The following is a 13,484-nucleotide window of genomic DNA, read 5'->3' as shown; positions in this document are numbered from 1 at the left end:
AAGGCAAGATGATTAAGTTAATATTAACAGTCATCAAAATTCTTAATTTGGGACCACTTATAGAGTCTATATTTGGAAGTACTTTATTAGCCTAGATTAGGGAAAAATGAAAGTAAAGGTTTGTCCCAATATTTTCCCCAAGACTTTTAATTTCACTTGAAGAAAGAATTATTTACAATAAATAAAGCGAATTCAAATCTACGAGATTCATTACAGGCAGTATTATTTAGCTATGGTTATAAATGTAGTTATAGTTCTTCAAAATTGTCATTCGTATGGAATTTCAGTATTAGGACAGACAGTGTTTAATAGAAATGGAGACACCTGATCAGCATTCCCCATTATGCTAGGTCACAGATAGTAAAATTATTCTGAGCAAAATGTTGAGTTTCATTCTTACAGTAGAATAACACATCTCATACTTTGTTTTTTGATGTTTATGTTTAGTTATTCTAGCCAAATGCCTGAATTAATAAAGAATGATTTAAATTACAGTAAGACATAACAGTTATACTTTTGAGAATTAGTTTTTAATTGGGACGTCTATGAATTCAGTTCCTAGAATCATTCTTTTTTTCTTAAGATAAAATTCATTGGGTACTTGTACATATACAACTTCTTCTTTGGGTATTGCCAGTGATTAAATTTTAACTAGTGTGAATGGCTCCAACACTGCCGCCTTTTGTGCCTTTTAGCTAATCTTTTATCATTTCCTTTGCTTTCTTTACCTTGATATTTATTTCTGAGTGGTAAAACACATGGGTCAGAAATAAAAGATGAATTGCTCTGAAGGAAATGAGGGAAATAAAATCAGAATGACAACTATAAATTTTGTTATTATAAAATAATTCAAAAAATTGCAACACATGGATATTTACTATCTGAACAAATTGATGAATAAGTTAACACATACATACACACACACACACACACAAAAAAAAAACACATACACATACATAAATATTTTTATCTCCAGTGGATGAACCATTAATTCTCAAAGTTCTTCATCCTGCAATGTTTGGCTATCTTATTAAAAGTCAATTACATAAAGTTAATATATGTTATTTATAGGTGCTCTTTCAGCAAAGCCATCATGAGTTACATGTGTGATATAAATTCCAAAAGCAATCATTTTACATTCCTCATAACAAGGTGGACAATTTAAAAACAGATGGCATGTGGCTGTGTCTTTCCAACAAAAACTGAGTGGTGAAACCAAAAGCACCGTAGAGAATGCACTTATCAACTACATAACTGATGTCCTAGGCCAGTTTCTTTGCTTAATTCGTCTTAACTCTTTGTTTCACTTCACTTTTCACAAGTCCAGAAACAACTGATAACCTTCATTTAAGCTATTAAAAATACTTTCCATAGATCTTTATGCTATAAACTTTAACATTTGAAGTGCTGACCTAAATCAAGGTGTGCCTCTCTTGTAAGAGAAAAACATATGTAATGCCCATCCCTTGAGCTGATATAAAAATTTAAGAAGGCACTAGTTTGAAACATGCATGGTTATCATGACCGCTAATTGATTTATTAAATAGAACTTCAAGAGCAAAACTGAGATTTGAAAAAAAACCTAGAGATGTGTGTGTAAACATAGTCCTTCAACATTCTGAATCAGTATTATCTAGTAGGCTTTTTTAAATGATTATGTGAGGTCAAGTTTCAGACTAAAGAAATTAAAAACTCTGAATATCAGGCTAATCTTCTATTTTCCTACTGATTATACTTGGGCACAATACCGTTAGAGGTTTGCTGGCCCAGAAATGAGTAAAAAGTAATTATTCTGCCTTATTTCCCCTCAGAGTCTGCTAAAATTCATAATATTTGTCTAATTTACTTACTTGCACTTGAAATTTTCAGGAGTTATGTCATGCTGGTGAGGATACTGAGAATCCCAACGCTGACATGGAATTCCATTCCAAATGGTATTGATGGTTCCCCTATAACCTTCTCCTTGACCTTGAATGCATTCAGTTGTTTCCATAGGGACATCAGTGTCATTCATAGTACTGTGAGCTATTGGTAGTAAGAAATATAAATTTATAAAATATTTCAAGATGTCATCCACCTCTCAAAGTTCATTTGCATTTGCATTACTAGAATTTTTTGTTCACTTATGTTTTTATAATAACTGGAATAGAAATTTAACTTAAACTTATTACTATCTCCATTCCAATTTTCCTCTCATTGCAACCCTTAATTAGTTTATTATTGAATATTTCTTTAAAACATTTTACAAACCACTATAACTTATACATACTCAATATTGTGGTATTTCTGAAGTGACTGTGTTATCCCTAAAATCCAGTTGCTTAAATACATACAAAGTCAGTAATGCAGTTAGCCATGTGTTTTCTCTTATATTATGAATATCTTTGAAGTGAATATATAAAATTTTTCTCTTAAATCAACTTGTTGGTCTTAAAAAAACAAATCAGTTGTTCCTGGGAAGACCTATTTCCTGCTTTTTTCCCTAGTCTAGTTGCAATGATTACCATTCTTCGTGAAGATTATGTAACGCTCCTTAATTTTAAAAAAAATCAGAAAATAAATTTTTTGGTGCTGTTCTTGATTTTTTTCTATTTTTTATTCATGCATTATAACTGCACATATGGTGGGATTTCTTTCATATTTATACATGCATTCTATATAACAATTTAAATTGAATACTATCATTTCCCAGTATATATCATTTCCCTTCCCTCCTCCCTCTCTCTGACCTCTTTCATTCACTCTAATGATCTCCCTTCAATTTTCATGATAGCCTACCCACCTGCCACCACCAAGTTTCTTTTCCTTTTTTTCTCAAGTGTCTATATGAGAGAAAATATATAATCCTTCATTTTCTGAGTTTAGCTAAAAAGGTAAACATAATGTTCTCAAGTTCCATTCATTTTCCTGCAGATGATAGAAATAATTTCATTCTTCTTTATGGTGAATAAAACCCCATTGTGTATGTATATAATATTTTCTTTATCCAGTCATTCAATGACAGACACCTAGGCTGGTTCATAGTCCAGCTATTGTAAATTATGCTGTGTCAAAATGGGTATGCATATACTGCTTCAGTATGCTGACTTTAATTCTTTAGGATAATACCGAGGCATGGTATAGCTAATAGTTCCATGCCTAGTCTTTTGAGGAACCTTATACTGATTTCTATAGTGGTTGTACTAATTTACGATTCCACTGAGAGTAGAAAAATGTTCCTTTTTCTACACATCTGCTCCAGTATTTGTTATTGTTGGTATTCTTGATAGTTGCCATTCTAACTGGAGTGATGTGAAATCTTCAAGCAGTTTTGATTTAAATTTCCCTAATTACTAACAAGATTGAACAATTTTTCATGTATTTTTTGGTCATTTTTATTTCTTCTATTTTTATTGTTATTGTTTTGGTGTTAAGTTTAAAAGTTCTTTATATATTCTGGATATTAATCCTCTGTCAGGAGAGTAGCTAGCAAAGATTTTCTATCATTCTCTAGTTTCTCTGTTCACATTCTTAATTGTTTCCTTTGCTGTCCAGAACCTTTTTAATTTGGTGCCATCCCATTTATCAAGTCCTGACATTATTTCCTGATGTTTTAGATATCCTGTTAAGAAAGTTGTTGCCTGTATCTATATGCTGGAGTGCTGACCCTATGTTTTCTTCAAGGAGCTGCATAGTTCCTGGCTTAATTCTTAGATCTTTGATCCATTTTGAGTTTTTCTGTGTGAGGTGAGAGATAAGGAATTAGCCTCATCCTTCTATATATACATAACCAGTTTTCCCAGTATATTTTGTTTAAAAAGATTTTCTTTTCTCCAATGTCTGTTTTTGGCACCTTTGTCAAGGATCCGATGACTATGTGTGGGTTTGTCTTTGTGTTTTCTATTCTGCACCATTTGTCTATGTATCTGTTTCATGCCAGCATGATATTTTTGTACTACAGCTCTGTAGTATAATTTGAAGTCAGGTATTGTGATATCTCTAGCATTGCTTTTCTGGTTTATAATTACTTTGGTTATTTTGGGTTACTTACTCTTTCAAATTAATTTTAAGACTTTTTTCCTAGTTCTGTGAAGACTTTCATTGGTATTTTGATGAGTACTCCATTAAATCTGTATATTGCTCAAATTTAAATTGGTCTCTCTCTCTCTCTCTCTCTCTCTCTCTCTCTCTCTCTCTCTCTTGATTGGGAATTGAATCCACAGGCACTGTACCACTAAAACACATCCCTAGCTCTTTCACCCTTTTTTATTTTTATTGTTATTAAGACAGGGTCTTGCTAAGTTGCTTAGGGCCTCACTAAGTTGCTGAGGCTGCCACTGATCTTGTAATCTTCCGGCCTCAGCCTCCAGAGTCACAGGGATTATGGACATGTGCCATCATGCCTGTTTGAATTCTTTCTTTCTGTGTTTCACATTCACTCAATGAAAATGTAACTCACACTATTCTACAGCAACTAAAATACATCTATTTTCTCAAAGAGAATATGATTTCATAGAGCAAAGTCAATATAAACTTCCTAGCTACTTTATAATCTAAATGAACATAAAAGATGTTTCTAGATAGAATTCAAGTTTTTAATCCATCTAAAACAGTTTAAGATTTAAAATAAATTTCCTTCATTCATTCTATAGAAGAATGAGATGCACCTCCTTTACTAAGAAGAAACCAGAATTAGACATGCCTTCAGAGATTAGAAAGTTTTCTATATTTAACAGTACAAATTTATTTAAATGACACTTAAATTTCATTTAAATTTATTTCTGTCATACAAATAATTACTACATTATGTGGCTGAATCTTTCATTAAGTTTCATGAACTATGCTTAAGCAAACTAAGTAAAACCTTAGTTTAAGGTTATTCTGTGAAATTTTGTGAGTAAAAAACATGGGAGAAGATTACATTAATAACTACCCAACCACTGTGTACATAATTTTCCACTAATTCCTTCTAAATGACTTTATTTCAACTCATTTTAAAATGTTTAATTTTTTTTTACTTCAGAGGATAGAAATAAGGTTAAGAAACATTCTAAGTTAAAAATAAATTCAAGTAGAGAGAAAAATATCCAGAAATTGAGCTATACAAGGCTAATTGAGAGGTGATAATCCAGAAAATGGAAATATAATGGTATTGTAGTTATTGACTCAGGAAGACCAAATTGTCAGAGTAGGAAAGATTACTTGCATAGAAAAAGTTAGTACTAGTTACCCAGCCAGGTAATTCATGGGTTTAATTATCACCTCAAAGTCTTTGATAAAATACAAAATCAGATGGATTTCTTAGATCCTGAGGAATTGTATCTCATCAAAATAAATGTTATTCAATTATGATATTTCTGATGATTTGAGTGATTAATGATTTGAAGAGTCTGAATATATGGGGGAAGTTTTTGAATAGTGACAACTCTAAAACGGGTCAAGATTGCCAATATGTATTTCACCTCTAGTTATAAAACTATGACAGAAAAGAAGAGAGAATAAAATCATTCACTGGATATTAAAAGAAAAGTTTTGATTCCCCCTGATGCTTTAGTTCAAATATGGTTTATTTCCTTTGAAATTCATGATGAAATTTTTTATTTGTTCTAATTAGTTATACATGACAATAGAATGCAGTTTGATACATCCTACATAAATGGAGTATAACTTCTCATTTTTCTGGTTGTACATGATAGAGGATTATATCAGTTGTGAAATCATATATGCACATAAGGTAATAATGTCTTATTCATTCTATTATACTTCCTACCTTCATCACCCCTTTCCTCCCTTCACTCCCCTCTGTCTAATTGATTGCCATCATTCTGGTACTGGTGGGTAGGGGTTTAAGAAGTGATTAGTTCAGTAAGAGGAATCAATGCCTTTTTGGCAGGGGTGGGCTCATTCTCTTAAGAATGGGTGGTTTAAAAGTATGGCTTCCCTTATGTTTTGTCTCCTGTCCCTGTGCCCAGTTGCTTTTGAGCTCTTCTGTTGCGTTTTGCTGTAGTGTGAAGGTTTGCTAGATGCTGGCTCTCAATCTTGGATTTTCAGCCTCTAAAACCATGAGCCAAAATAAACCCCATATTTTCCATAAACTTCCCAGACTATGATATTCTGTTATAGCAACAGAAAACAGACTAAGACACATACCTCTTGGGCACAAACTCTTGACCAAAAAAACTTATTACCTCTGTCAAGATTTAAATGTCCTGACAAGGGAAGGAAGTTCATAGCTATGGACAGCTAATATTAAGGACTCCCATGAATCTTTGCACAGACTTCATTGCATGCCTCAAACAACCCAATTCTCTTATTTCCATATTTAATTGTATATGGTATGTTTTGTGTATTCATTACTGAACCCTTCTTCTTAAGTATTAACCTAGTGTGTGTACCTAGAATCCACAGAACCAAACTCAGTGAGCCCAGATGTCAGTCAAGGCTGCCATTGGCTATATATGGACACTCACACCTCTGAAAACCTAATTCGAGACCAAGCCTATCAGAAAATAACATACTTTGTTCCTTGGACCTTGATATGACTTTCTGGATAGCAATCAAGACAATAAATCAAAAAAAGGAATAAAATATTCAGACATGATTGGAGATTTGGTCATTATGTGATGAAGTTCTATACAGGGAAACATGTTTAGAGGGCTATTTCTTCTACTATACTATGTGAAGGAGTGGGGGAAAGGAGCAAACAGTCTACCTACAGTGTTAATATCAGGTTAAATATCAAATATCATTTCTGGAATTTCTTATCTGACAAGATAAAAATTGCTTTGAAATTCTGGTCACTATCTGACAAGAGTGACCAGAATTTCAAAGCAATTTTTTCATAGATAACTTTTTAAAGCAATATATAGAGCCTTAAGTTCAAAAACAAATTTAAATACACTTCATAAAAGGGAGATTATTACAATAAATAAATTATCATAATTCATTAGGAAATCAAGACCTGGCCTATGCAGTGAGTAACTTAAGCAACCACATGAGCAACAGAAAAGTATGAAGAGGTCATAAAATTTAAAGACAAACAGAATATACATATTTTCCTTATTATAAGGTATTTTTTAATTTTAGAAGTGTCTTTGATAAGATAGATCTACACTGAGAAGTTCTATCTCAAAGAAAAGACCTCATTTGTTTAAAAAAATGAGAAATATTTTATGTCTAATATAGCCACTAAAATTTCAATGTCAAGTTCAGAGACCTGTGCTGTTGGTGTTAATTCTGAATCTCAACTGCAGAAGTTTTCAACCAAATTTAATTAGAAATTTTCAATTTTATAAAGACTAACTATAAAAAATCTTCATCACTTGAGACATTATGCTGACTTTTTTTCTAAGCTTTCATTAACATATTTTAAAGCCTTTAACATAAAGACTCACCACATATTCCCTAAAAAGAACAGAGTATGTAAACAAGGTTAAATACAAAGATGCATTTTCTATTCAGATGAAAGAATTCTAATTATTTGACATATTCTAATTTGGAAGTAGAAAATAAATTTTTTTTGGAATTTCCAATATTACACAATACAAAGGATTACTGCATATGAATTGCGAGACAATATTATACCAAATAAAATAAATTTCCATTAACTTTCATCAAGATGTAAGAAAACTTCATCAAGATGTAATAAAGTCTAACAACAGTATTATTTTTCATCTTATTTTAAAAGTATTTAATACCTTTATATGCACATGTAATATATATGTATTATACACACACATGTATTATTATTATTATTTATACTGGGGATTAAACCTAGGGGCGCCAAACCACTGAGAAACATGCCCAGCCCTTTTTTATTTTTATTTTTATTTTGAGATAGGGTCTCACTAAGTTGCTTAGGGCCTCACTAAGTTAAAATTCCATAAGTCTAGTGACAATGTGTAGGATAAATAATGTAGGTGAATAAAGATATATTAGTATAATTACAAGTACAATATTAGTTTATATAGTTTACTAAATCTTTGATAAATAAAAGTTATGATGAGACTTCATGAAGCTATTTAATAAATACTATCTAATGAGGACCATGGTGAATGATTTCTCCATAGACCATTTAACCATGATATAAATGTTTGATCTTTGCTGCTCACATACTTACTATCCAAATAAAATGAATTATTCCTTAACTGCAGTAAAATAGATTCCTTCTGCTATCCTACTGTATAAATATCAAAAAGTGGTGCAAAAGCAAAACAAATATTTCAGGATAATTGATTTGGTGAGGGCTGTTAAATATTGGGTAAGGCATTCCTTTGCACTTAATCTTTTAACATGAGACATGAACAAGGGAGGGTTTTAAAGAGTCTCTAGTGGCCAAACTAAGTGTTAAAGAAGTACAGAAACTTCTCCAAACATCAGATGAAGTTAATCAAGTTGAGATGAAGCAACGTGTTTTCAAATGCAGCATCCCCATATTCACAAATATTTTTCCAAGTATTTCTATCAAGTTCACACTGAAAATATCAGGAACTCTTCTGAGAGTTCCTCACAGATAAAATATTATGCCAGGGGTGTCAGTGGTGGCCATGCTTTGGAAGCAGATGTGAAGATATTTATATGATCCTCCATGGCCCATGAGTGAAGAAATGTTTTCCTTTGATGATTGACATGAAGTTTTCTGTCTGGAAATATTTTAAGGAAAACAACATTTGCTATTGAAATTTTTCACTGTCCTGTTAGTAAATGAACAAATACAATGGTTGCCTCTTAGAATATTTTGCTTTGCTGATATGAATGTTATATTATTTGATTACTATCATATTTGAAGGGATTTTTAAAGTTTGAATATGTATATAAAGTAGATAAAGAGCCTTAACTATTATCTAATTCTTGGGATATGTGCTACCCTGCAGAGACAGAAATCAGTAGAAAGATCACAAACAATAAATCTAATCTGTTTTCTCTGTGAAGGACTGGCCAAGGCCTCGCAAAGAGGCCATGTGGCCCTGATGGCATCTGTGAATGGCAGCTTGAGAGAACAAGTGCACATGTATGTTACAAAGAGCCACACCCAAGGCTCTATAAGTTTTATAAGGGATATAAGTAAATCCTTACTCTTACAGTCCTTCCCCACATCCCAACTCTGATAAAAGAAAATTCAGATTTCCCAAAAGGAGATAAGCTGCTGCTATTCATTTTTCTATAGCTAAGAGCAAGTTACTTCACAGTCCAGTGAACAAATACCTGACTATCTCTTATCTCTTGGAGGTGTTCAATCCAAGTCACTGCTTCTTACTCTCAGCTACTGAAAACTACAGGATTTGCTTTGTGATCGTCCCTGGAGAGCAAGTAAAGAATATATAAGACACTCTCCCATCAACAGTTCTTATGCTCTTTGAGCCACAAAGGGCAGGATCAGGCTATGAGTAAATTTAAAGAGCTTTTTTGTTTCAAAATTGACATGGGAAAGTAGTAAAGACCTCCGATATACAAACCTCAAATTGCTTGCACGTTTGCTTTCCATGTGAAGCCAGGATTCATATCTGAAACTTTTCCCTGGACTGTGTCCAAGTCTTTTCTGCTACAAAATGCTCAGGAGACAGACTTTCATGAAAGGTCTTCAATTCTATAATCTTATTCCTTAGAAGATGACTTGGAAAAGACATCCAAGTAAAAGATTTTTCCCTTGAGAAAGGGTGTTGATAGTATTATTTCTTCCTGACTCAGAGGCTATATGATTTTCTACAAATCTCTATTCTGACCTTAGATTAATTAATAAAACTCAATGAAATAATCACCTTTCTCTAAGAAGGAAAGTAGTTTGTTTTAATTATTTAGCTAATATAGAGAAACAGTGAATTTTGAAAGATAACAATATTCTCTTTAAATGAGAAATTCATTCTTACTAAAAGAAATTTTCTTATTTATTAGCAATGGCAACAAACCTAGAGGAATGTGCTCATGCTGCCATGGCAAAGGACCACAGGCTTGGTAGTTCAGGCAACAGTTACCTATTTTCTCACATTTTTGGAGACGGGGAAGTCTAACATCAAGGTGCTAGACAACTGGATCCTCGTTTGCAGCTCTATTTCTGTCTTTCCTTGTCCTTACATGATGAAGAATCAGAGAAATATCTTTTCCTTCAGTTATAAGACCATATAAATCCTACCAAGCTAGGGCCCATCCTTAAAATTACACTTAACATTAATTTCCTCTTAACATTCCAATATCAAAATACAATCACATTAAAACTAGGCTTCAATATTTCAACTTCAGAGGAATACAAATCAGCCAATGACTGATACAAATCAGCAATGCCTCCAATAGAAACCTTTGCTATAAAAGTTCTGCCTAGGGCATACCTCTAAAATTGCTCTGGATACCTAAGTGTCTGGAACATTTTTTAAAAAAAAAGGGAAAATGAAGGAGAAGAAACAAAGAGAGGTAAAATAAGACTTGTCTATTTTTGGTAGTTAAAAATAAAAGTTCATCAAGACAACAAGTAGCAAATGAAATAACTAGCCCAGGAAAGCATAAAACCTAAGATGAGTTAAGGCAAGGGGAGAAAAATTTGTAGCAAATCTTCCTTTCATTTTTCTGTAAGAAAATCAAGAATTTCAGAAGAAATACCATGAAATTTTTAAAAATGAAAAACCTTCTAGGAAAGTAGTATTCATTCATTCAATCAATATTTACTGAACTCCCGTGATGCCTGAGGCAATTTGATTCACACCAGAAGACCAAAAAAAAAAAATGGAAAAAAATGAACACACTTGTTCTCTGTTGCAGCTTAAAATTTTTGGTGGTGAGATCTGTTAGCAAAAAAAAAAAAAAAAAAAAAAACCTAAAAAAGATAAAATAAAAATAAATTTAAAATCAAGGCTCTGAGCAGTACATGGGAGAGGTTTATATTATTATGAATATAAAATAATGGGATTGACCAAGTCAGGTAGTTGAATTAAAAATTCCAATAATGGGGCTGGGATTGTAGCTCAGTGATAGAGTGCTTGCCTAGTATGTGTGAGGCACTGGGTTCAATTCTTAGCATTGCATATAAATAAATAAAAATAAAGGTCCATTGACAACTAAAACATAAAATCCAATAATGGTAGAAATGATAGGTAAGTTAAAATTTAAATAATGAGTAGCTGTCTAGTAGGTGAGGAAGAGAGACAAAATTTTTCAAGGCAGAAGGGATAGCAAGGGTAAAGAAACTATAATGAAATCATGAAAAATATAAATTATTGGAATAAAACCATTGTGGCTAGACACAAAGCAAGAGAGCACAGAGAGAAAGGTGGTGGTACATGAGGCCATCTGTAGATTAGAGATGTGGGAAAGCTGTCAAAGTTTTGTCTTTTTCCTGGAATCAAAGGAAATCATTGAAATGTCTTTCATAGTCATGTATGTTTGTGTGGTGTGTGCTAAGGATGAGGAATACTAGCATCAGATTTTTAAAATATCACTCTCTTTTCAGTGTGGAGAAGGGCTGGGAGGGGAAACAGAAGATATAGAGATAAGTCAACTCAGAAGACTATTCAAATATTCACAATGAAAACTAATATTCTCCTGCATAAAGGAGACAGTGATGACCTAAAATAGCCATTTTTGCAGGGTACTTACATAGAAGAAGAAATTGGCAGCTCTTGGTGATGGATTGAATGTGAAAGAGCTACATCTAGGATTATTCTAGGCTTTTGGTTTTTAAACAAGATAAATGGTGGTACCAATCATGCCAAAGAGAGTTTAAACAGCAGAGAAGACCTACTTTAGGATTATTGAAGAAAATCAGAGAAGAGGTAATGACAAAAGTTTCCAACCTGACAGTTGCTGGTAAGGGGAGATGGGGAAGAATTGAAGCAGTCAACAGGTGTTTCCTGATTTGTGTGCTCTAAGGGGACCATAGGAGCATTACTAGGTCTCATACCTAGCATAAAGCTGTTCCCAGAGAGTTTAGGGACACTTGAGCTTCCCAAATCCTTTCAAGGGCCTAAGAGATAAAAACTATCTCTATAATAATGTTAAGAAGTCATTTGTCCTTTATAGAGTTTCCAGGAATCATGTGATTTGTGTTATCCCAAAAGACTGAAAGACTGAAGGCAAAAGCAAATGTTAAGATACCCAGGAGTCTTCAATTAAGATGACATTAAGAAATTTACAAAGATTCTGGATTTGCAAAAAACTTACAATGTCACGGTTAATAAATTAATATTTTTTGTTTCCATTTCAACTTCTAACATATTAACTATTGAGTCATATAATCAATTTGGGTTCCCAATAATGTTAAACAGTATACAGATAACTTCAATCCAAGAAGTGTCTGAAATAATTTTTTTAAATGAATGAAATTTTCTAAGAGACATCAATCACAAGGGAGCTCTTCAACTGCCAGCGACCTATTATAGTTCACTTCAGAAAAACATAATTACTCTCCACAAATACTAATTTTCCCTTAAAAGTTGTCAACAAACAGCTATTTGGAATATGTACTAATTAGAGGGGAAAACCATAAGAAAATCAGTATTCCAAGAACCGTAGAGGAGTTTAAATTTGTTGTGTTTGCAATATCTTAAAATTTCATCTTCTCAGAACCCTGTTAAAAGTTTTATATAGCTGAAATATTTGTGGCCTGCTGAAATTTGGGTCGATATCCCCTTTTCAGGAATCTAGCAAGAAGGAAAACTAAAAAGCCTGTGGCAATGCACCTTGGGACACACATGCAGACAATGAGCAACATTTATCCTTCAGTGGTTGTAAGATAACAATTTCAGGGGCTGGGGTTGTGGCTCAACAGTAGAGCACTCGCCTCGCATGTGCGAGACCCTGGGTTCGATCCTCAGCACCACATAAAAAAATAATAGAGTGAAATAAAGGTATTGTGTCCATCTACAACTAAAAAATAAATATCTTTTAAAAAGATAGCAATTTCAGTGATTATAAGAAGCTCAGAAGCAAAGTGATGGGAACAAATTTGTTGTTCAGTCTGCAGAAAAGCAATCAAGAGCAATATTCAAACTTGGATTCTGAAAGGTATGACTATCTCATTATCAAGATTGTGTCAGCTTTTCTTTACTAGTTCTTGTTAAAGTTCTGAAATTTCAATTTTCTTATAGCCCTTGGTCCCTTTTGTACATTTCTATATCCCAAAGGTCTAGAAAATTGTTTGATCTGTAATGACTGCTCAGCAAATACTGATTGAATGGGTGCTCTGCAGAAAGGGACAAACCACCCTCTCCATGTTCTTTATGTGCTTGCTAGGGTCCCCTGCACAAATTCTTGCTGTCACTGTTTACTTTTCACATTCTGTAACCTCACAGAGAAAAGTGAATCTCGATGTTCTATGTACACAGATGCCAAGCACCCCATCTCAACATAAGCACGATTAAACATTACATTTCCCCTCAAAACAATGCCTCTAATACATGCATCTATCCAATAACTTGGAAAATATTTTAAATTTTTCTCCTTCCATATTCATTTCCCATTATATCTAATTTGCCATTATATCTTCTACATTCTACCTCTTTAGTACTGTTCATATCCTT

At 33.0% G+C, this 13,484-nt stretch overlaps 1 protein-coding gene across 3 annotated transcripts in view; it reads right to left on the bottom strand.

The window, feature by feature from the left end:
- Positions 1 to 13,484, bottom strand: part of Hgf (hepatocyte growth factor) — a 75,708-nt gene that overhangs the window by 31,323 nt on the left and 30,901 nt on the right. For all 3 annotated transcript variants that reach the window (XM_021735865.3, XM_078040139.1, XM_040291700.2), the window contains one exon: positions 1,851 to 2,025. In XM_021735865.3, the coding sequence (XP_021591540.1) occupies positions 1,851 to 2,025 (175 nt within the window). The remainder of the gene's footprint in view (positions 1 to 1,850; positions 2,026 to 13,484) is intronic.

This window comes from Ictidomys tridecemlineatus, chromosome 2 (assembly GCF_052094955.1).
Source record: "Ictidomys tridecemlineatus isolate mIctTri1 chromosome 2, mIctTri1.hap1, whole genome shotgun sequence".
In the NCBI taxonomy this organism is placed as follows: Eukaryota; Metazoa; Chordata; class Mammalia; order Rodentia; family Sciuridae; genus Ictidomys; species Ictidomys tridecemlineatus.
Note: the sequence above shows the minus strand (reverse complement) of the source record. Positions and strands in the feature narration are given on the sequence as shown.